Genomic DNA, 26,390 nt, shown 5'->3' on the forward strand with positions numbered 1-26,390 from the left:
CAGATATTACACTGGTTTTAGATGAACCTTTACTAACTTCCACTGAAAAAGCATTTCGAAGACAAAAATTGATTGTTCAAAAAGTTAAAAATAAAAAGGAATACAAAAAAGGAGTTAAAAATTGTAGAAAAATTATAATCAAATACTAGTATCACAAACTATAGAGTAAAAAAATGATTAAATTATTTAGTCTATAATTTAATCAGAAATTATTATTATTTTAATTTTATCTGAGTCAGAGATATTTGATCGGATTATTGGATCATATCTGTAATTATAGACTCTGGATATTGACTAAAAAACTTTACAACAGCTTCTCTTGGACTGTACAGCAAGTACACCTAACGTACAAGCTGAATGCCTTAGCTCAAAAGTATAAACTTTCACCAGATATTACACTGATTACATATGCAGCATTACGAAATTCCACTGAAAAAGCGCTTCACAAACATGCAATTAATGTTTTGTGTGTGTTGATTGAAGCTGATGTAAATACATTTTTGATTTTCTCGTTGTTGTTTTTTTACGAACTGAATTTTTAACTTGTGCACACGAAAGCCAGAGTGAGTGTGAAGAACCATATTGGTAGCAGCCGACCTGTAGCCTTAAATTGCTAGGAGCAGACAGATCGAGTACTCACATTATCGAAAAAATCTTCCAAATATAGAAAAATTATCACATGTTGATTATCACATATCAAATATCGAAAAAATCCTTATTTTCTTCCGACTCTGAAAATATCCCTTTTATAGCTTGATTTTTCATTCTTTATAGCAGCAATTATAAGTTTAATTTTTTGCTTCAGGCGGCATCGAATTTTTAACTTGTGCAGAATATAGCCAGATCGAGTTTGAAGAGCCATATTGGTACCAGCCGGCCTGTAGCCTTAAATCGCTAGGAGCAGACAGATTGAGCACTTACATTATCGAAAAAATCATTCACATATCGAAAAATTGTCACATTTCGATTACCAGATATCACATATCGATATTCACATATCAAAAAAATCCTTATTTTCTTCTGACACTGAAAATATCCCTTTTATAGCTTGATTTTTCACTGTTTATAGCAGCAATTGTAAGTTTTATTTTTTGCTTCAGGCGGCATCGAATTTTTAACTTGTACAGAAGAAAGCCAGAGTGAGTTTGAAGAGCCATATTGGTACCAGCCGGCCGGTAGCCTTAAATTGCTAGGAGCAGACAGATCGAGTACTCGCATTATCGAAAAAATCATCCACATATATCGAAAAAATCCTTATTTTCTTCCGACTTTGAAAATATCCCTTTTATAGCTTGATTTTTCACTGTTTATAGCAGCAATTGTAAGTTTTATATTTTGCTTCAGGCGGTATCGAATTTTTAACTTGTGCAGAAGAAAGCCAGAGTGAGTTTGAAGAGCCATATTGGTACCAGCCGGTCTGTAGCCTTAAATTGCAAGGAGCAGACAGATCAAGTACTCACATTATCGAAAAAAATCATCCACATATCGAAAAATTATCACATGTTGATTATCACATATCAAATATCGATATTGACATATCGAAAAAATGATTATTTTCTTCCGACTCTGAAAATATCCCTTTTATAGCTTGATTTTTCACTGTTTAGAGCAGCAATTATAAGTTTTATTTTTTGCTTCAGGCGGCATCGAATTTTTAACTTGTGCAGAAGAAAGCCAGAGCGAGTTTGAAGAGCCATATTGGTACCAGCCGGCCTGTAGCCTTAAATGCTAAGTGCAGACAGATAGAGTATGTGCACTTCCCGCAAGCCAACAAGATTTTTTATTCTGTTTTGATTTCCTTTTGATGTATATAAAAAAAAAAGGAAAATGCAGTTCAGTCATAAATTAGTAGAATAATATTATTAGTAGAATAATATATATTAGTAGAATATATATTATTAGTAGAATAATAAATTAGTAGAATAATATGTTGGAAGCCGAACAGAGCCCGTTCTGGACGTCAGGTGTTTCTTTAAACAAGAATTCAGAGATTTTTTCTCGAAAGGAGACACGTGTTTAGAATGTAATATTGCATTGTTCTAACAACGTCAACGGGCCTAATTGGTAGATCCTCACTAGAAAATATGCTGCTTACTAGGGTTTGTACTCAGGAAGTATTTCAGGGGAGGGGCAAGGGGTCAAATTATTAAAAAATAACGAATTATTTGAAACTTATCAAGACTACTGTAAAACCCATAAATTTTAGAGAGACGGGAGGCTGAAAGCAGAAATTGCGTGCAAAATGATTTTGATACAATAAGTATTGTTGAAGGATGGAAAAACCTCAAATTTTTTGAGGTTTAAAAAAACCTCAAAGAGGAGAAAAACGGTATCATAAGATGGTCAAAGGTCCAGGCTGTCAACCTTCCGCAAGCAGAGTCATTTTGGCACGAAAGCAAAATTTAAAAAACAAAGAATATAAAATTCAACTCACCTCAGATCGTTCCTCCATTAATTCTACAACTAAACTCTCGGGTACCCTATCAGTTTGAAAAGGACCAAAAGTTATAAGTCCTAAGAATTTGGCTAAAAGTCGGAGAGTTTTCACACTCTGGGCAAAACGGCTCCTGTCACTTTCCTCCAAGACACCTAAAAAAGATTAAGAGTTAGAGAGCCCAAAACGTACAATTAAAATACCATACCAGTTGTAGTAGCATAAGAATCATTAAAAGCACCAACTGGAAACGGTGAGAGGCTTCAACCCGTCACCTTTCTCTCTAACACACTGAAAATATACAAAATTGAAAAAACAGCATTCAGCAGAAATATAATATTTTTCTGCTATTTGTTTTTCTTTTTGTCAAACCTTAGCCCACCTGAAAGTTATCTTAGAAGCCGGGGAAACAAACCTTCTCCTCTTCCATCTAGGTGCGTTTTGGTCAGTATTATGATAATTCAATACATCTTTAGAATTTTGCTAAGGTTTTTCACACAATGGACAAACGACCGCTGTAACGTTCCTCCTAGACACCTAAGAGGGCAATAGAGTGAAACAGACGAAAGTAAAACAGTTCAAAATAGGGATGAAACCTTTTTATTGACAGTGAACAGATATAAAATTTAACTGGATATTTTGAACACATATACAGTGTTCATCATAAGCAGTAAAACTAAAGTTAGTTTTACTGCTGATGATGAACACTGTATGTGTGTTCGAAATATCCAGTTAAATTTTATATCTGTTCACTGTCAATAAAAAGGTTTCATCCCTATTTTGAACTGTCTTACTTTCGTCATGGAAAGGCAGTGTGGTCTTCGAAGTTATCTGAGTGAAGCAGCCTTAGATAGATACATATTTAAGTATATTTGAAAAGCCCTGGGGTCATATACCTCCCAAAAAATGTATATAAAATAGTCAGTCGCCAGCAAAAAAATACAAAGGACATAAAAAACGGAGTACAAAAAAAACTTAAACGCACACACTTTTTCTTCTTTCTAAGCAGTTATCTATCTATACACCGATTCGAGTTATTGTCATTGGTTTACAACATTGAACAATGTCAGAAAGCTGCAAATTAACCCCTTGTAAATATTTCCTCCCGAAACCAGAAAGCACCGAGGACTCCTGTAGAAATTATCCAAATCTTCCTTCCCCCCTCTCAAAGAGGGCAAGCATACCTCCTTCCAGAAATCGTACTCCTTCCATAAAATCCTTTTTTTCTGCTTTGAACTGGAAGTAAATTTGCCCTTAGTCGTAACCATTGACATAGAGCCTTACTCGGTACATGAAATTTCAAATTAACTTTTTCTCTAAAACCAGATTTTACCAAATTAGAAATTTTTAATGTTTCAGAATTACCAACTAGCAACTGAACTTCTTGACTCTTTAAAATAGAACGCACCTGGGTTACTAAATCTGTAGGTAAAACACAAGGACCGAAGCCATCACTCCATCACTAGGACATTTCAACTTCATCTAGCAGTGATTGGATCTTGGACGGGCACGAAACCTTCAAGCCACCCTTTAGCAACTCTTCATAAGCAGCCCTAACTAGTCTGTCTTCACTTAGCCTTATGAATTTCAACCAGAATCTAATCGTCAAAATATACCTCGAAGCTTTAAAGGAAACAGGTCCATATCACCTTTTAGAAATTGTGAGTGAATTTATAAAAAGGGGGGGTGGATAATAAGTTTAAAAGAAAGAAGAATCGCAAATTGCAACTGTGATTGACAACTCATTGCACCTCATTAACAACGTGGTTGCACCTAATTGACAACTGGCTGAATAACCTACTCCCTAATTTTCATCCCGGCTTGTCATAAGAGCCATTAAACCCCATGTGCTCAAAACGTATTTTATGGTGATTCAATCACTGGTATATATTTTTACAAAAGGTAAAGGTAAAGGATACGGCATTAGACTTTACAGTCCGTACCGGCGGTGCTGATCTCCATTTCTTGGCCCTTCAGCCAGGAAGTGCAATGGGGGGTTGGGGGCCAGCCATCCTGTGCTTTCGCACACCCTTCCTGTTTACCTTCCCCAGATTTCTCCAGGTACCCATTTAGAGATGGGTCGACTCTAGGTAAGCAAACAGAGTCACGCCACTGACCCCCGTCCCAACTGAAGAATTGGGTACACTGGGATTCGAACCCGCGTCCTCTCAGACAAGGGATCCCGAATCCAGGGCACCAACCAGCGCACCGGACCCCGCCTCTCGGCGGGGTCCGGCGGGGCTATATATTTTTATAGCAGACACTTAATACACATTTAAATTCTACTTTTCAATCTTTAAGATTGAAATGTTCGTCTTAGCAAAAATGAATTTGGGCCAACACAAAGCATCGTAGCTGTTGTCAGATGGATTGACGTAACTCCCGTTTCAAATGGGTGAAGCTGCAGATGGGGTCGTCGAAGGTGCCGGCAAATAATGTCTAAGAATGCTATTAGATGATCTGTCATTTATTTTTGTGGGAATAATAATAGGTTTATATGCACAAATTTGCCACTTTACATTTCATAATTTTGTGCAGTTAATTTGTACTGTAAGAATTTCGTCCTATTGGACGTATGATTTATTTACTATGGATTGAATCTCTTCTTGGCATAGCCTTGGAGATGTTTTTGTTTGTATGAATTAATTCATGTTAAATAACAAGTACCCGGTGTAAACAATATGGTAAAAGAGGCACAAAAAGGATGTAGAAAGAGTAGTTGGTGTTGGGAGCTCGCCGGTGTTAGTAGCTTGGCTTAGAAGTGAGTACAAATAAATTGTTCCATTTCAGTCACATAATGTAAACTACTGGTTTCTACAGCATGACATTGAGTCTCTCTGTAATAATTTAAATATTTTGTTTGATTCATCTTCGTTCATATATTTATTAACTGGCAGAGTTTGATGTCTGCACGCTACTCTAACTCTTGTTAATTCTCCAGACTCTGTTCAAAACGGTTACAGTGCACGTATGTGCCACGGTCATCAAATATTCTGAATTCTGAATCTTAAACTAATGCATAGCGATGACGATGTCATTTAGGAAGATTACTCCCACAATTTATGATAATCGGTTGTGATATAGCAATCAAATTTTTCACCTAAAAGAGAAAAAAAAATCACAAGGAACGGGGAGTCAGAGCAGAATAAAAAAGTTTTATTTCTTCTACTTTATCTTCTACTCTTCATTCGCTCTTATTAACTTCCTTTTCATTCTAACTATCTTATTTTCCTTCTCTTTTCTTAACTTTTAGTCTTCCAAACATCGATAATACCATCTTTATCCTTACTGATTGAAAAAAAAAAATAATGATGCTTATTTTAATAGACGCTTGCATTCTTCCAGCATATCATGTAAACAACACGAACTATAAGATAATAATACTCCTAGTGTATTTCCTATTTTCTCTTTTTATTTTTGTCTTATTTTCCATATTTATTTTAACAAAACGAGAAAAAAACTCAAAAAGTGGAAAAACAAGGATATTTCTAGCCCGTGAAAATGAAAATACAATGCAAATATTTCGGCCGAGACCTCTCCTCGATCGTTCAAGGGACGGTGGAAGGGTCTTGCTTTTATTTTAGGGGTTGTTCTTGACGGTCTTTTTTTACTTTACTTTTTTTGCTTTTTTACTCTTTACACTTGGCCAAAATATTTGCATTGTATTTTCATTTTCACTGGCAGGAAATATCCTCATTTTTCCCTTTTTTTCGCTTTTTTTCTCATCTTGTCATACTTAGCCAGTGTGGTCTCAGGAATTAATTACATATTTTTTTGTATTCTGTTTACTGCTTAATTTGTTTCCTATTCTATATAATTCCTGTCTCCTTCTATTTTACCAACTAATGGGACCTTTATTATTAATCAAAGGAACGGAATAAAAGCCAACTGAACTGCATAGACTCCAATACTGACAATTGCATTTCCCTTAATGCCCACCATGGAAATTGCATGCTCAAATACTAATATATCCAGGTACGAACGCAAGAGTTAATTTCAGGTGAGGGTATAGATTCAGAAGAAAACTATGAAAAGGGAAGTTCCTTGAAAGATACAAGAGATACTAGAAAAGGTGGTAAAATCGATTTTCAGATGAAAACGGGATGACCCTCCAGCCCTGTATATGTAGCTGCCCCTGTCAAATGTGCTATTCGACTTAAACAAACATCCCCTATTTAAACTTGGTCATATTTCTCTCCAAAGAAATAAACAAAGATTGAATTTGCCACAATGATTGTATGGTAAACAATCACCTGCCAGAAAACCCCACCAACCCAACAAAGTGGGCCAAAAAAAGATTCAAACAACTTTTTTTTTCTGGTCAGCTTGAAACTTATATCCTCTAGTACTTTGAGCCAAATGGAGCAAAATATACAAAAAAAAAACAAATAATGGTTCATTCAAAGATACGGACACAAAAAATTACACTAAATATTTGTCTTCTTTTTTACAGACTGAAACCTACATACATGAGTTTTTACGCCAAAGGAACCCTAATGCTAAACAAAATGATTATTGGGGGACTGGGCCCTTTAAAAATAGGGCCAGAAAGTTTGATAATTTTTTTTAAGGTAAATTAAAATGCGTTTAAAGAATTTTTTGTTGGCACTATTTGTAGTCAAAAAGGGGCTCTCGCCCTTATAGGGTTTAAGGGGCGGTAGGTTCACTCTTATTTGCGGTAATTTATGTTTGTTTTATGTTTCATGTGCTCATCTTATGCAGTTTATTCTAAGTTTGATGGGCATATTCACTTACATTCCTGTTCCTTTTAGATTTCGTCAATTCATCAATAGCAATTTCTGTTCGTTTAATCTCAAATTGCTATTCCCGCTCGTTTCAGGGTTAAGAATGGCCCTTCTCATATCTCTGACCTTGATTTTTGCTCGGAATAAGTCTTTTTTTTTTCTTAGCCAGATGACAATTTGTCAGATGACAATATTCCCCTATAGGAACTATTCAATATAATACCACTGCTTGATTGGATTGGTGTGGTGTTTTGGTCGAAAATCAAATTTTGCTTAGAACTTTTAGTAATCAAAAAAAAATTTTGAAGATACGAGGTTTTTTCTCTTTCTGTACACTGTTTTTTACATCTTCACATAATTTTCTTCTATATTTTATTGCGCAGTCTAGTTATTCCTTTTTTCTGCAGATAAACAATTTTGGATGTGAGGCCAAAAAATTCAGGCTTTTATTTCTCTGTCTTAGTTTCCCTCACATTTTTTTCCCTGTCTTGATCAAAAAGTTTACCTGTTATTTATCTTCTCCTTTCATTTTTATTTAAAAGAGAAAATCATAAACGCAATTCTCAACTGCTGTTAAAACGTAAAGTCAACTACAAACAGAATTGCAATCAATTTACATTTTACATTTTGTTGTACATTTTGTTTTTACATTTTGTTTTTTAAAAAACTGTTTCTTTTGGAAAAACCATGAATATAAAGTTATTTCTGCAACTACTACTACTACTAACAACTCACTGCAGCACCAAACAATCTGAGGCTAACACAGCTACCTACACTCCTCCTCCGTCTCAATCTATTCAATGCATATCTCTTTACACACTCGCAAAAAGTTCCCATTTCCCTTAAATCTTTCCTCACATCCTCCCACCCCACTTGGTAACGACTTGCATTTCCTTTGTCTCTAGGCAGTCGGCTGACAAGGACAATCATTGGCAATCTGTCATCCTTCATCCTCAGAACATGTCCTAGCCATCTCAACCTTTCTCTCATTATAGCCCTAGAAAGTGGGATGGATCCTCATTTTTCCTACTGCTCTCTTTTTGAGATACGATAAGTCAGTCGGATACCAAAACAATCCGTATGTAATTTTTCTGGAAAACATCTATCAAATCCACCCCCGTTTTCCGGAGCGGCCCACATTTCAGGGCCATACTTGCCTACTGTCATCACTACAGCTTCCAATATTCTTGTCTTGGTGCGCTGGCTTCTCTTCCTTTTTCTTCCAAACTTTTTTAAACTGCGAAAAAACACACTGAGTCTTGGCAATTCAACTTTTAACATCTCCACTGCAGCCATCATCTTTTCTAATAATACTACATAGGTATATGAAGCAGTCCACTTAATCGATCTTCTCGTTACCCAACATTACCTTTTCGCTTATTCCTAGTCTTAGCGACTTAGTCTTCTCATCGTTAATTTTCAACTCAACTAATGCGAAAACTTGTTTTTTACTTGCCAATTTGTATATTATAGTTTATAATATGTCTAAATTTATATGTAAATTATTGGCTATATAATAAAGAGAAAGTCAGACCAGTGATTATATTTTCTTTCATTGTCTATTTTATGCTTTCCATTAAACGCTATCTTAAATGAACCAAAATATTCTCCTTGGAGAAAATTGAACACCAGATCTTTGTACAAATATAGACAAGAACCTCATGCAGAAAAAGCTTTCTTTTTCTCTCGAGGCAATAATCTGAAAGAGGAAGACTTTCAACCAAATCATCTTCAAGGTTAATTTGCAATATCATTATCTTTCCTATTCCTGCGGCTATCTGGCTGTTTAAGCATAATAGCCAGAAGGGATAGAACAAATGTATTAGAAATATCTAAAAAATAACACAGTCGGATTGGTTTATCTTATGGTCAAGTATAAAATAATATAGTCTCATTAATAGAAAATAATATAATGTATATACAATGCAAATATATAATATATAATGTATATATATATATATATATATATATATATATATATATATATATATATATATATATATATATATATATATATATATATATATAATAAGATAAGCATATAAAATATACATAATATAATATATATAATGTAACATAGTAATATAAGCATATAAAATATACAAAAAAAATATAAATGAAGCAATATAATATAAACAATATAGTATAAACAACATATAAATGATATGTCTACTGACATGCTATAGAGATGTAGATGGATAGATTAATAATCTAAATAGAATCATAAATAAAGATACCAAGTAAACTACACAAAAAAAGGAAATCAAAATTGAAGCAACAAATCAAAACAGGAAACTTCCAAAAGAAATTTCTCGAGAAGACACAGTCATACACCATTTAGAAGTTTGCAAGTACCAGAAATGCCACCTACATTCAGTCACTTAAAAATCCCCAACAGACCAGACCTAATATTGCTAATGCCCTCAGTCTTGTATGAGAAAGACGCTGTCGTTCGCGTAAAATATAGGCAAATTACAAGAAAAGAAAATAATCAACTAAAAAAAAAACTCTCAAGCTTCTTTCGAAGGACGACTACGTATGTTTTTTCGGATTCGTACTTGTCTTAACAACGAATCTGGCAAATTTTACGATTTTTTCTGTGGTTAATGATGTTCTTTTCTTGTGATTTTCTTATATTTTGAATCCCCCCTTCAATCAAAAATAGATTCCAAGGGACGTGCTTCTCTCCATAGCTTGAAATATTCAGGAAATATCTTAAGCTTGCAACAGAAAAGTTGAATTTATTTGAACAGTCGGCGTCTTGAAATATTTGACTACTTGAGATCGTCAAAACACTTTTTAGACAAAAGAGTATTTTTCAATAGGAAGCTACAACATCTCTATTGTCGGAGTTTACACCATAGCAATTCTTAAGAAACAGACTTAATGCGGTGCTTTATATTCAAATAAAGCCTCGACATTTTGGCTTCGTGTCCAGAAGCCTTTATCAACGAAAACAAAGAAGAGAAAAGAACATTCGCGCATAAAGAAAATTTAGGCAAACTTTTTGGGGAAAACGAAGTAGTTTTATAAATCAGAGAAAACCAAAGCGAATTTATGTTTGCCTCTCATCACAAGAAGGGTAGCGTGCAGCCACCTTAAGCGCGCAGCACAGAGCGTTTTTAGTGGCTGCTAGTGCGAAACGGTTTGGTCTCATTTGGTCGTGCATACTGAGCTTAGTGTTCCTTGGTGATCTACGAAGCCCGGAGCCAGAAATGGCGGAGGACCATGAATGCAAACCAGAGGGTGGAGGGCAGAGACGTCAGAGGATCCCAAATCAGTACCCTATGCTAATACTTGGGTCAGCCCAGTCCTTTGGCTGAGTCCACCTTCATGCCCTTGAATGGCTGAGCTGGAAGTAAGCCATGAATCTGTGGATGAGGACTGAAAAAAGAGTACAGGGGTTAAAAGTCGGTCTTATCAGTGTATAGATCGCTGTTTAGAAAGCGATCCAGGGCTTTGAATCGTCCTTTGAGCTCGCCAGCCAGATGGCTGCCGTGTTAGATGGTAAATAATCTTGCATGCACCCAATAAGCATTAGGTGCAATCCAGAGGGGATGACCGAGGGTGCACGTAAGAGGCCTCTCCGAGGCCTCGCCCTTGTCAAAGTCTGTAAAAAGCTTTGTTGTGAGTAAGGGTCCTGATTTGGAGCTAACAAACCAAAGTCAAAAGAAATTTTTTATTCATCCTGATGGAAAAGTTAATATTAGTTGTAAAAACTACAGATGAAATACCCCTACCCGTGGAGTCAATAATCATTGACGGGGAAGAGTTACTGCAGTGACAATAATCTGTGTCAACAATCTAAGGGCTCAGAATCTAAGAGCCCAGAATCAGCAATGGTGGAAGGCTTAGAAAATTATGGGGATGAGACTAACACGGTAGGCAAAAGTTGCCGCTCTCGCCCATTACAAAAAGAGCGTAAATCGGGATCAAACTCGACTAAAACTGTAATACCATCTATACTTGAATTAGCCCAGCATGCAGCCGGCGCGGGATAGAGGGCACGCAGATCAATCTTCATTACCACAAGGCTGCGTGATATAATCATGAGAGGTTACTAGTAAAGACGCAAACACTTTAAGCGATACAGAAGCCTTAGACCGTCGGATAGAGGATCATGGGGGGGGGGTCAGGGCAGCCACATTACATGTTAATAATGAGGTAAGTTCTGCTCTCAGAGAGTGCATTTACCATTTATAGACCATTCTATACGTAGTAGCCGTCAAACTGAAAAATCTTATTATCCATGAACGAGTGGTATTAAGCTCAGTGTGCATGCCACAAGTTGAAAAACTACGACCAAAGAAGGTAATAGAGCCGATCGAACTTTGTAAAAATGAAAAAGTCTCCCTTATTTTGTCATGTGATGTAAACGCGCATCACACATTATGGGGAAGTTCTAATAAAAATGGAAGAGGCCAGGATCTTTAACGTCTGTTAAAGAAAGGGAGCAAGCATATAACTGGTGAACTTTGGAGCCAAGTCAAAGAAGAAAGTGGACCCAAGGAGTGCAAAGAATTGCTATCCAAACAAATAATCCTGAAGAATGGGATGCATACTTGGAGGGTTTAAACTCCTTAGAAATAAATAAGGAGAGCAAAGAGAGCCTTGTAGAGGGTTTTCTATGAAAGTACAGTCAGAAGAAGCTAGTAATAGGCTACTAAAGACCAGAAAAAGATTACCGGGCACACGTGAAATTTCAACGAGATCGGATGGTCCTTTCACAGCTAACTTGGAAGAGACTCTGAACCGGATGCTTGATGTGCAGTTAAGTGACACATGGGAAATTAGTAATTTGTTATATTAATTACAATTAATATTAATTACAAATATTAATTACAAATTAATATTAACTAATATTACAAATATTAACTAACTTTAACTAATATTAATATTAATTACAAATTAGTAATTTGTTATAATGTCAATTTGTTATATTAGTCCGGTATGGAGGAGAGGCTGAGGTCCCGAGCTTTAAGAGAGGACTGGGTAAAAAAAAACGTGGCTGACTTTCAACCATTCAAAGTCCTTGGTGTTGACAGGATGCATACCATAACAGTCCAGAAAGAATGGGATAAGACACAAACTCATTATATGAGAACTGTTAATTATTTATTCAAGTAAGTCATTAATTAGATTGATGCTGTCATATGTAGAAGTGACTTGGGCCCATTCAATTAGAATTATGCACCACATGACCCCCTTCTATCAGAGTGCAAAGGCTTGCATTCCTAATGATAACAGGAGCATACCACGGAACGGTCACGGCAGCAAGGGAGCTCATCTTAGGACTGCAGCCTACAGAAAATTTCCCTGACGAGAAAGCAATAGAAAATGCTGTCAGATAAATGGTCAATAGCCCCAGAGAAAGCAGATTCCAAATGAGAAAAACATATTTTCTACTTACTGATGTTTAATTGCAGGGAGCTGAAGATGCTCAAGGATAATATTATCTCATCACTTAAACCTAAAAGGCAATTCCCAATTGATGTGAAGGATGGGAATGCAATTGAGCAGGAAATCAAACTGCTGCATCATAGTAATACGATAATCTGTTATACAGAAGAGTAGGGATTTGATACAAAATCAGATACTGGACCAGTAATATTCCTGAGCACCCCTGAACTCCATAAGGAAATACTTAGATAGTGGCTACCGTTTTTCAGGCTGAAATATTTGCAATGGAACACGGAGGCAAAAGACTGGTGCAGGTGGAAACAGCAAGAAGAGAATTTATATCCTAACTGAGCTTAAGGGCTCTCCAGAATACAAAGAGCCGGCAAAAGAGAGAATTCTACTGCTATGAAGCTTTGTATAGTTTAGCACAAAATGGAAACCAAATTAGCATAATAAGGGCTATGTGGCACTTTGGGATTGAGGACAATGAAATGGAAGGCTCTGTGAAACAAAAGTCAATAAGATTTTACTAACCAGAACCTTGTATCCCAGTTTTTCAGCTGGGTAGGTAAGATGTAGGAGGAGTTAAACAGAATTGGCATTGGAAGGCCGGATCTAACGAAACGAAGGAATTACCCCCTATGTTTAATTTCACTCTGACCAAACATACTCTACGATTGAAAAGGTCTGACATAGAAAAGGGGCACAAAGGCCATAACAGGAATTTAAAATTTGGGGAAGCATCTATTCCAAATAGGGAGGATCAGGGCTTTGCCGAAGTGTGTGATGACCATCGTCGAAAAAAGAAGGCATCTGATAGAAGAATCTCCAGCCAGGACAAAGAGCCTGCTTGAGATATTTCATAGTACTAGCGTCAAGCTTAAGGTTAAAGTAAGGGAATGAGGAGTCTGATAGCTGACAAACATATGACAAGGCTTGGGAGGCCAAATCCACTGATGGACCCTTCAGCTGCAAAACTAAGAACAAAGATTTTTGGGATGTGGAAGCAGTGGGACTTTGAGGTCTCAGCTTTTATTTATTTTTGTGGGTCTGCCCCGATATTAACTTGTCACCTCGAGCAAAAATATTAATTTTAGAATGCTTGACAGTATCAAACTTCAGGAGATACATCTTTATCTACATAGAATCTAAGTGACACTACGTTTCTACTAATACATTAGCAACCACAATTATATTATTCACTTAAAAAAAATCCTACAGACCAAAAGATAATAATTTATAGGAATCACCTTAATCCCCTCTATTATAGAGTCAAAATAAAAAAAAAAAATATAAATACTAAAATAACCGTTGTCAAAATTTTACGCTAAACTAACAGTCTCGCTCCGAGAGCAACAAGGAACGACATATTTTGCAAAGAGAGCACTAATGTGTATCCTTTTTCAATGGCAGTAGTGATGCGCCTCTGCTTTTAAAAAGGCCCATATGGGGGGTACAATTGGAGCTATTAAACCCTCAAGACGTTAGTACGTACACCTGGGTCTTACACAATAATATAGCACGCCTGTAACGGCATAGTAGACCTACGTCATTGGGAATGATTTCTAAGCGAAGCATGTGTTAATTCCTTAATAGTTTCTTTGATTCTTTAAAAAACTTTTACGAGCCCCGCCGGATCCGGATTTCTTTTGGTGTCGCCTAATAGAATGTTTTTTCCTAAGAAATACGAGGGACAAGAAAAAATAACGGGGCTCTCTCAAGTAAAGGCATGGTCCAAATTGCTCATCACTCGATATTTTCACAGTTCACACAAAACCAGCCATTTCGTATCACCAAAAAGGGATTTTTTCCGCCATTTTCTATAAGCAGAACTGTTATAGAGACAAGAAGTCTATCACTGTTCAGGGAAAAAAGGATAATTAGCAAACATAGGGTGTACCACTATTTCCAGGAAACAGAAACGTCAAGTGATGCGCTATTATTCTAGTAATAAACAAGTAATTTCTATTATCCTTGAGGGGTGTAAAACCGGGTACTAGAACAAAATTCCTCGTCAGTCTTGTCAATCAGTCTCGTCGTCAGCGACTTCATATCAAAAGGCGCTTGCAAGTACGAAGGATATCAAGAAGGATACCAAAGAGGATATCAAAAAAGCCTGCAAGGGGGTGCTTTCAAACTTTGTAAAAGAAATTTTTGACCTGAATGTTTAAAGAAACTGTGTAGAAAATAATATAATTCCAAAAGCGAAGGTCATGCCGATTCGCTCTTTTAAATGTAAAAGCTATACAGTTCGAGTAGAATAAAATACCATGTCGGCCATATTGGATAAAGTCTATGTACGCTCGGACGGTGTGAGGGTACTACCACACGGTCATTACCTTACTTCAGGTCGAGACGTATGTGTGGAGTACAGACGGTGTCTCGGTCTGGAATAAACTCAATATTCGGTGGGAGGAGGTCCCCCTTTTTCTATCCTTACAGTCAGTCTCCAGCTCAGCCGTGTTTTTGTAATGTTTGTTTATTTATTTTAAAAAAGGCAGAATTGTTGTTTTAAAAAGAGCTTGATATTATAATTTTATGTCTCACCATCGTAGCCCCCGCCTGCAGTGGAGGCGCTCCGCCTACAAACTGCCGTCCTGGCCAGTACGCGGGGGATTCAGTCACGTCCAGCCACCCGGATGGAACCCTTTTCCAAATACACTTTAAATGTCTTTTAATGTCCAAATGTTTTTTTAAGCATTATTGATTGTTTTATATAAATATGTAGTGCATTTATTAATATATTAAAGAAACCATCTATTTCATGTTTTGAGTATTTATTCAACAGATTGAGGTTAGGTTCAGTAAGTTATATTTGGACAGCGAGAAGAGTAATATGTATCAATTTTAAATTACATTCCAATAACTTATCTGCGCGCTTCAATGTCTGGCAAAACAACGCTTTAAACAAAAATAATTCAAAATCACGATAAATTGTTTTTAGAAAATCCCCAAAATATATATTATTACTATAATGTGTGGCAAGAAGAGTCCTACGATAAAATAAAGACTATTACGCCAGACATAAAGTTCATACAGGAACTTGACCTGTTTAATATTATTGAACAACACTCGTGGTTGATTATTGGTGATTTAGCTGAATCCACTGAAGAATGATCTCAGAAGATGTTACAGTTATTTACGGTCCGGTCCCATCATGAAAAAATCTCCGTAAATGTTGTATTCCCACAATCTCTTTCATTCTCTGATTACATTCTATTGGATGTCAATCAAAATACATCCGAAGAGTTAAATGTGGTCAAAGATATTATTGACAATGAAATTACCGCATATCTACCCATAGATAGTAAAGAAAAAAGGTCATTAGTCGCCATCATGAAACTGGAGAAACTAGATGAAAACAGATACTTATTTTCCCAATTTTGTTGCATCTCCTTCACTTTCTAGACATCCACCAACGCCCAGCCCCCTCCCCCCCAAGCAGGAGAAACTGCATATGACCCACGGTTCTGAATCATACAAAAGTAAGAAAAACACATGTAAACGTATTTTTTTGCTTTAGGATTTTGGTAACAATCCCTCCCCGAATAAAATGTCCTGGATACGACCCACGGTTCTATACAAATTTTTATCTGAATCATACAAAATTAAAAAAAATACATTTAAATCAATTTTTACAGGTTTCCTTCATTTTTTTGTAACCACTCCCCCCCCCCCCGAAGAGGAAATCATGGATACAACCCATGGTTCTATACTAAATTTTTATCTGAATCATACAAAAGTAAAACAAAAATACATTTAAACCAATTTTGCTGCGTTTCCTTTATTTTTTGCCAACCTCTCCCTTCCCGAACAGGAAATCCTGGATACAACCCACGGTTCTGGACTAGTATTCCCATGCTAAATCATTCCTGTAGTCAATCTAAGGCACTAAGGATCAGAAATAAGGATATTCCACTGAAGGATATTTCGTCTCCCACAGCCCCAACGCCATTACCTTAGCATCAGTCTCTTCTCATATAAAAAAAAATGGAATAGCATCTGCCAACACATCGTATTACAAAATAACCTTACTAATATGATTCCAGACATCCTAAGAATGGAATAGAAGGACTATTCAAATCAATGGAATGTTTCCTATCTACCACGACAACTATTATTATCCTTCCTTGATTAGTCTTGGAAATTTCCTTCATTTCCCGGTGCATGTTTCTCTGAAATCAGGACTCTATTGTTCTCTGTTCCCTAAATCTTCTTCTCTCATACAACTACCATTGTACAAATTATGTCTGCTTAGGAAATCAGGGGCGACCAACAAAAGCATGAAAGAATATATCAAACTTGCAGCAATATCCCAACGCATAGGTAATAGCCTATTCAAAGACGATGTACTTCAAGTAAGTTCAGAGTAAACGATATGAAAGAGGTTAGAAGACATCTGTGTGAAACATCCAAAAGATAAGGCCCTACATAGCGGCGGCAATTCACAGAAACTGAGGAGAGGGAGGGTGGGTGAATATGTATTTTTGAAAATATAGGGAGGGACGATGTGTCGTTTTTTTATTTTTTCAGCGAAAACACACAAAAAACAATTTTAATGAAAATATCCCCAAAAGATAATATTTTTTAAATTAGTGGGAGTGGAAAAAAACCTCCAGAGGGGGGGGGCACATGCCCCTTTCCAATCGATACCACTGGGTATAAACCAAACAAGGCGATCTTACAAAACATTTCGCAATGCTTAATAATGTCACCCCTGGACGTGTGTTTATGCACATCAACAAAGCTCAGGTTTCATATTACTGCTTTAATCAGAGAATCAAACAGTTCGTGCTAACGAACTGTAGTAAGGAGCGACCCGGCTCAATAGTAAACGAAACTCTAAAAAACGGAATTTCGGTGCTAAAAGATATATCAAAAGAATCGAATTATTATGCTGATTTCAAATATATAAGTTTCATCAAGTTTAGTTATTGTCATCAAAAGTTATGAGCCTGAGAAAATTTGTCTTATTTTGGAAAATAGGGGGTAACACCCCCTAAAAGTCATAGGATCTTAACAAAAATTACACCATCGCATTCAGCGTATCAGAGAACCCTATAGAAAAAATTTCAAGGTCCAATCTACAAAAATGTGAAATTTCGTATTTTTTGCCAGAAGACAAATCACGGGTGCGTGTTTATTTGTTTTTTTTTTTTTTTTTTTCCCAGGGGTCATCGTATCGACCAAGTGGTCCTAGAGTGTTGCAAGAGGGCTCATTCTAACGGAAATGAAAAGTTCTAGTGCCCTTTTTAAGTGACCAAATAAATTGGAGGGCACCTAGGCCCCCTCCCACGCTCATTTTTTTCCCAAAGTCAACGGATCAAAATTTTGAGATAGCCATTTTGTTCCGCATAGTCGAAAACCATAAAAACTACGTCTTCGGGGATGACTTACCCCCCACAGTCCCTGGGGGAGGGGCTGCAAGTTACAAACTTTGACCAATGTTTACATACAGTAATGGTTACTGGGAAGTGTACCGACGTTATCAGGGGGATTTTTTTGGTTTGGGTGTGGGGTTCAGGGGAGGGGGCTATATGGGAGGATCTTTCCTTGGAGGAATATTTCATGGGGGAAGAGAAATTCAATGAAAAGGGCGCAGGACTTTCTAGCATTACTATAAAAAAAACAATGAAAATATAAACATGACAAAGTTTTTTCAATTGAAAGTAAGGAGAAGCACTAAAACTTAAAAAGGAACAGAGATTATTACGCATATGAGGAGTTCTAAAAATACGTTAGCATAAAGAGCGAGGTATTTAGGAGGAGATAAACACTTCACTCTTTATGCTAAAAATTTTTTAAATAATTTCAACTATTTATTCTACGGCCTTTCTGATTCAGGGGTCATTCTTAAAGAATTGGGAGAAAACAAGATTTAGTGTGAAGAGCGAGGTATTAACGAGGGGACCAACCCCCTCATATATATAATCAAAAATATAAGAATATAAAAGTTTGTTACGTAAGTTAATTCTTAAGTTACGTATTTTTTTTACTAATAAAAACGTTCGTTAAAAATAAAAGATCTAGTTGCCTTTTTAAGTAACCGAAAAATTGGAGGGCAACAAGACATCCTTCCCCGCCCCTTATTTCTCAAAATCGCCTGAACAAAGCTAAGAGAAAGCCATTTAGCCAAAAAAAAAAATTAATATGCAAATTTCATTTTAATAATTTATGTACGGAGAGCCAAAATCAGTCTTGCATTAATTAAAAAACTTTCAGAAATTAAATAAAAAAAAACAAGTTTTTTTAAATGAAAGTAAGGAGCGACATTAAAACTTAAAACGAACAGAAATTACTCCGTATATGAAAGGGGCTTTTCCTCCTCGACACCCCGCTCCTTGCGCTAAAGTTTGATTCTTTCTCGCAACTCTACTTTTTAAAACAATAAAAAACTTTAGCGTAAGGAGCGGGGTGTCGAGGAGGAAAAGCCCCTTTCATATACGGAGTAATTTCTGTTCGTTTTAAGTGTTAATGTCGCTCCTTACTTTCATTTAAAAAAACTTGTTTTTTTTATTTAATATCAGGAAAAAACTTACATTACAGAACTTTCCAAATACCAAAATAGTTGCCACATCGAGATAATTTCAGAGAGACTGGGGGTGTTTTGCATGGCTGTCGCCAAAAATCAAGGGGGATATTGACCCCTGGATCTGTGGTTACACTCGTCAGGAAAGCTCGGGTGCCATATTACTACTTCAACCAGAGGACATCAGGAGAAAAATTAGACTATAAAGCTTTTAGATATCTTAGTCACCATGTCGAGATACTTCTGGTGAAACTGACGGGGTTTTGTAAGGGTATACTAACAACTAAGAGGGATATCTTCCCTCAGAGGTATGGTTACACTCGTCAGCAAAGCTCAGGTATCATATTACTTATTTTACATATTACATATTACGAATTTTGCAGGGTTATCCTCAAAACTAATAGGTATATCTTCCCCTGTACCTGTGGCTACAATCATCACCGAAGCTCTGGTGGTATGTTGCTACTTCTATCAGAGGATTTGACGAGAAAATTTACAATGTAAACTTTTAGAATACTATCTTAATTGGTATTTTGAGATACTTTCGGAGAAAATGGCGGGGTTTTGCCAGACTATCCTCAAAACTATGAGGAATATTGTCCCCTGGAAGTGTGGTTACAATTATCGCCAAAGCTCTGGTGGCATGTTACTACTTCTTTCAGAGAATTTCATAAGAAAATTTACTCTATAAAGCTTTTAAAATACTGAATTAGTTACCAATTTGAAATATTTAGGGAGAGACTACCCTAAAACACGAAGTTCATACCTTTGCAGCTTGACTTACAAATCCCTCAAATGGAATTGGACGTGCATGAGCAAAATATCATTCACTGCCTAATTTCCTCTGCATATTTTGAATTCTAAAACAACAGTCTAATGCTTAATACGTAAATTGCCCCACGATCTAAGTCATCATTCGGGTTTTCATCAGTTGTTATTAGTTTGCATTACGGTTAGTAGTAATGAGTACATTGTACTAAAGGACAAGCATTGCGCTTAACGTTATTGTATCTATATATCATAAATAAGAAAAAAGAAGGAATTTTAAAGAAAGACTAAAAAGATGTAAGGACACAACCCCAGGAGTGTCAAGTATGGGAGGGAGGTCACCTCCCAATCTTTTTAAGCCAGTTAGTAAAAAAATTGGGTTGGTAAAATAGTGGATCGAAAGGCCGTTATTTTATAGTCTCAATTTTTTTCATTACGGTAAATGGGCTGATGGAAATATATTCCGTAAAATCAATGAAAGAATCTCAAATTTTAGTCGGCATAAAACAAAAAAGGAAGTAGTTTCAACGGTAATATCACCCAAATCATTCGGTAGAAATGACCGTTCAGTCGGTAAAATTCGTTGCCCCCTCCCCAAACATTTTGGCTGATGACACCTCTGTTCAGTCCTAGCAATAGATTTACAGTTAAATAAAGAAACAAAATTTATTCTGAGTTGTCCCGATCTACTTAACTGTATCTCCATTTAAATTAAAATCAACAAATTAAGGCTTTGTCAGAGCCATAATTCTAGACAAATTCCCCAAAACTCGAAATACGTATTGCTGGCATTTGTTTTGAAGGTTCCCGTGCACGTCTTTTATAAGTAAGTAAGTAAGTATGACGGCACTCGACCCTTAAGGTCCAAACCGGCGGTGCTCATGTCCGTTTCGTGACCCTTCAGCCAGGAAGCGAAATGGGGGGGCTTGGGGCCAGCCATAAACTGTTATTTTTACAACATAAAATTGTAACTGTTAAACATAAACTGTAACTGTTACTTTTATAAGTAACACGAAAATGGAAGAACTCATATAAAATTCCTCGGAACATATGTTCCTGGAAAGCCCCAATAAAATTGTTTCTTACATTAAATTAGCAGTGAAGGTCATACTTGGTGAAGGTTTTTTTCCAGTGGAGGTATCCAGTTTCCAGTGGTAGTTTCTTGGTAGTTTTCTCATCTTTTGTCTTTACCTTCTCATTTAGTTCCCGACGCAAAACCATTTTTATTACGGCGTATTTCATTGAAGCATTTCCCCTTCACTTAAAAAAAAAAGAGAAGAGACTATCCGATATGAAGAAATTGTTCCGGGCCCAATTCCCGCAGAGAAAGCAAGGCCAGCTTAGATTAAACCCCCCTCCCTCATGATTGGAATGAAGCCCCCGTGGAATAATGCAAAAGCTAGGACTTAAAAATACTTCTTTTTTAATTTCAGACCCCTATCCCAAAAACGAAACCTTCTCCGACCCCTCCTCCCCGTATCAAAACTGGTCCTTATGAGTGACTTTAGACATTGCAAAATCAAACAGGTTTGAAGTAGTAACACTGAAAAAGGAATCCATACGCAGCATCTGAGCAGACCAGACCAATGGTACCAGTCCAAAATTCTTAGAATCCTAACAGTCAGGTCGGCTCCAGATTCTGTCCTGTTTTTTTTTTTTTTTTTTTTTTTTTCTATTCAGCCAGTTTTGGCTTCATATAAGAAAGTGATAAGGGATCTAGCATCTGTGACTTCTAAAGAAAGTATGAACCCGGGCCAGATTAATAAATATAACATTACATTTTCGGAAGCTACGTATAATTCTTGCCTGGGGCCACAGAGGATGGTTTTCGCTTGTCCTAAGACTTGTCCTTTGTTTCACTGATCCTTGCCTATAGACCTGAAGTCTACAGTGTGTGAGCTGAAGTGAAGTTTTGCAGTCTATATTGAGTAGTATGTATTGATATTGATTTTGCAGTCTATTACAGGTTTGAAGTCTGATGTTGTTGTTGTTTGGAGTCTATATTGGCTTGTATTCTATATTGAGTTTGCAGTCTCATATTGTAGTTTGTAGTCTATTTTAGGTGTTTACTCATTTTATCGAGTTCGGAGTCTGATATTGTAGTTTGCGGTCTACAATGAGTCTATATTGATTTTGCAGTCTTTACTGAGTTTGTAGTCTATATTGAGTTGCTTTTTATTTTGTAGTCTATATTGAGCTTTTGGTAAACTAAATTGTAACCAGACACCAACCCTTCATCCTCCTCTAATTGCAAAAAAGAAAAATTGTCAACCGCAACAAAATTTGTTTACATGCATTTTCGTTACTTTTACAAGAATTAGAAAAAAGTTTCGGTGGGGGGGGGTCAAATCAGGTATCCCCTGGATACGGCTCTGGTCTGGAAATGACACTCAGTAAAGACTGATAAAACACCACATTTTATCAAAGTATATTAAATATTCTTATATTAAATCATAAAAAACACACATTTCCTAAGCGAAGAATTTTCTCTATTTACAATCTTACCTAATATCAATCAGGGGGCAAGCACAAGTTTTTTTTTTTTTTTTTTTTTTTTTTTTTTTTTTTTTTTTTTTTTTTTTTTTTACTTGACGAAATTTCAATTCACAAAGTTTCTTATAGGAATCTCTCAAATTCCTTCAGCCATATATGCTATTAAAATTCCCACAGCGAATATGGCAGACAAAATCTCTTTGACATTCAGTCTAAATTCAAATATATATTCTAGTGGGTTTTTTTCACAGTTGAAAAAAGTCTGGACGAATATGTAGATAAGTCTGTAAATCAGATTAGAATATTTGAAGCTACAATGATGACAGGGTTCAAGCATCTGTTCTGAAATGCTTGGCGCTCCAAAAGACGGAGGAGGATTTACTAGATGTTTTTTTAGAGGAATTGTCTACAGATCGTATTGAGTACCCATCTTAATGACCGTATTTCTAAAAATAAGCTGTATTACATATGTGGTTCAATATAACTTTCTAGGTTTATAATGAGAGAAAGGTTGAGATGGCTAGGACACGTTCTGCGGCTGAAGGATGACCAGAGATCGTCCTTGTCAGCCGATTCTCGAGTTCCAAACGAAAAGCAGGTCGTCCCCGAATGGGGTGAGAGGACGTCGTAAGGGAAGATTTATGGGAAAACGGAAATTCTTGAAAGGGAGCGGGGGGGGAAATAGAAGCTTTGAATAGATTGGGATGGAGGAGGAGCATCTGTAGCAGTGTTGGGTTTAAGCGGCTTGGTGCTGCAGTGAGTTGTTAATAGTAGTAGTAGTATTCACCACCATGTCAGACCAAAATCGTTTAAAAACTTTCGAATTATTTAATCAGGATGAAAGAGTCGATTATTTGTTCTTTCTCATTTTCAAGGGAATAAATAAATTGCTTAGGTTTTGTCTCAAAACTCGTTCCCATATTCATTTTGGAGATTCAAAAAAGCAATATACCAAATTAATCTTGTACTTTTACTAAAAGATCTGAAACAATCTTTTCCCAGGGCAGAGACGAAAAAAGAAAAAAGGGCAGATCACTTCCTGAGATTACTAAACCACAACGGCATTGTTTAGAGGGAACAAATTTATCTGGAAATACATTATTAAATTGTAAGCAACGTTGTATCCAGGATTTTCGTTCCGCGGGAGGTGGTTACAAAAAACTTGAAAAAGCGCATCGAAAATTTGCCTATATGCATTTTTGTTACTTTTTTACAAATCAGACAAAAGCTTCTGGGGGAGGAGGGGTAAAACCCCATAGCCCCCACCCTTGATACGGCTTTGATTGTAAGTAAAATATGCTGGGATAAGGTAGCTGAATATCAGGTCCAGCAAGTCTCACCTCCCCTGGATACGGTCTTAATCTGTAAATATAAAAATAAGTTGTTTGTGCACTGACATCATGTTTGTCGACTGTCGACCGACGTCATGTTTGTCGAGTCAACTGACGTCATGTTTGTCGACTGTATATGACGTCATTATAAATATATAAGAAGGCCTTTCAAAGAAAAATTTTTATTACGTCATGTTTGTCGACTGACGTCATTATAAGGATTGAGCATTATGCCGTCATGAAGTTTTTTGTCGACTGACGTCATGTTTGTTATGTCGTCAAAGGCTTTGTATATGACGTCATTATAAATATATAAGAAGGCCTTTCAAAGAGAAATGTTTAATATAGATCTTAAAATGACAGAAGAACCTACAATGGCAGAAGAAACAGCCGAGGAAGCTGCTCAAAGAGCTAATGCCAAAAGGCTTGCGGCTAATAGAGAAAGTAAGAAAAGAAAGCATGCCGAGGAATCACAACAACAGCGTGAAAACAGGCTTGCGCCTCAAAGAGAAATCACCAAAAGAAAGCGTGCCGAGGAATCACAAGAGCAACCTGAAACAACCTGGACAGCGAGAGTCAAAACTTATCAAAACTGAAAATGATAGCGATGATGATTGGGTTTGGGATTTTGACTTGGATAAGGTCATCAATGCCTACCAGATTTTAGTTAAAAAAAACAAAGGTTCGGCGATATGTATTTATAGTGACGAAAGACAAGTCAAGGTAAAACAAACCAAACAACTTGAAAGTGATATCGATGATAAAAAAAAACGACGTTGAAAGGACTATCGTTTCCTAGTTGCAACATCTTTTCCACATAAATAATAATTTAGTGCTTCTGTTCAAAACAGCAATCGAATTGATGCCTACTGATACGCAACTATCAACGAAGTGGCAATCGTTATGGTCGGTGATTTGTATATGACGTCAAAGGCTTTGTATATGACGTCATTATAAGTATATAAGAAGGCGTTTTAAAGAGAAGTTTTTATTAAACTCATCGATGCTACGATGCCCTACAATATCCTGTCATTTTTTGGGATGGAGCCGACGGCTATCACTTTAATATTAAATTGATAAATCCAGCCACTAACAAAGAAATGGATAATAAATGCAGCGCAATGAAATATTATGCCTATAGATTAATGATTCGTCATTTATTACATTTATATACAATCCATCTTGGGATTAGATACAACAGCATTTACATCCTGGGCAATCGCCGGTTCATAGACATGACATTACGGCCCGTGTCTTCCGGTAAAAGTTGCTCTCCTTCATCTCCTACACAGTTATGGAAGAAATACAAATCGCAAATGGCCGAGAATATACTCCACCGAATACGGCTAAAAAGGTCAGATATGACCTTGGACTTCACAACAGAAATTTATAACTGCACTTTAGTTATGATTGAATATTTGTGCCTTATCTATTGCAAACAAATTTCTCAAGCGAAGCGCCCCCATCAACTAGGTGTTGGTGTGACGCGAAGCGCCACACCAATAGCTAGTCTATATATATAAAAATAAGTTGTTTGTGTACTGACGTCATGTTTGTCGACTGACGACTGACGTCATGTTTGACGTCATTATAAGGATTGATCATTATACCGTCATGAAGTTGTTTGTCGGCTGACGTCATGTTTGTCGACTGTATATGACGTCATTATAAGTATATAAGAAGGCCTTTCAAAGAGAAATCTATATATATATAGATCTTAGAATGACAGAAGAAACAGCAAAGGAAGCTGCTCAAAGAGTTAATTCAAAGAGAATTTTTTGTATAAATCCTACGATGGCAGAAGAAACAGCCGAGGAAGCTGTTCAAAGAGTTTATGCCAAAAGGCTTGCTGCTAATAGAGAAATTAAGAAAAAAAAGCGTGCCGAGGAATCACAACAACAGCGTGAAAACAGGCTTCGCGCCCAAATGACAGAAGAACCTGCAATGGCAGAAGAAACAGCCGAGGAAGCTGCTCAAAGAGTTCATGCCAAAAGGCTTGCGGCTAATAGAGAAAGTAAGAAAAGAAAGTGTGCCGAGGAATCACAACAACAGCGTGAAAACAGGCTTGCAGCTAATAGAGAAAGTATGAAAAGAAAAGCGTGCCGAGGAATCACAAGAGCAACCTGAAAATTTTCACCTGGCATTCGGTACAGCCCAGTCGATGATTATAGCTTGAGTAGATGTGTTCAAATCGGGACTATGTCTAAAATTTGTCCCTATTGCAAGGCCTTGAAATTTAATGGTGAAACAATGGGAATGTGTTGCGCCTCAGGAAAAGTTAAACTGGCTGCACCACAAGAGCCATTGAAGATTTTGTGACGTTACAGACTGGGACACCGGGACACAAATGACGACCGGGACACCAGGAAACAAGGAGTGTAAATGACGATCGGGACACTCAAAGAGAAATTACAGACCGGGACACCGGGACACAAATGACGACCGGGACACCAGGAAACAAGGAATATAAATGACGACCGGGACACTCAAAGAGAAATTACAGACCGGGACACAAATGACGACCAGGACACAGGGAATATAAATGACGACTGGGACACAGGGACACAACTACAACGGGGACGCCGGAAGGGCACAGGGGGGATATATAAATGACGACGCGGACACAGGGAATATTCGAGTAACAGTCACCATCAACAAGGCTCAAGGGCAATCATTAGAAAAATGCGGTA

The 26,390-nt window shown here is 36.8% G+C and overlaps 1 protein-coding gene across 1 annotated transcript in view; it reads right to left on the reverse strand.

The window, feature by feature from the left end:
• LOC136029980 (codanin-1-like) overlaps window positions 1–26,390 on the reverse strand; it is a gene marked incomplete in the record, with an annotated part of 262,581 nt that overhangs the window by 201,706 nt on the left and 34,485 nt on the right. The window contains 1 exon segment of the mRNA XM_065708554.1: window positions 2,435–2,589. Coding sequence (XP_065564626.1) covers window positions 2,435–2,589 — 155 coding nt within the window.

Source organism: Artemia franciscana, chromosome 8, assembly GCF_032884065.1.
Source record: "Artemia franciscana chromosome 8, ASM3288406v1, whole genome shotgun sequence".
Classification (NCBI taxonomy): Eukaryota; Metazoa; Arthropoda; class Branchiopoda; order Anostraca; family Artemiidae; genus Artemia; species Artemia franciscana.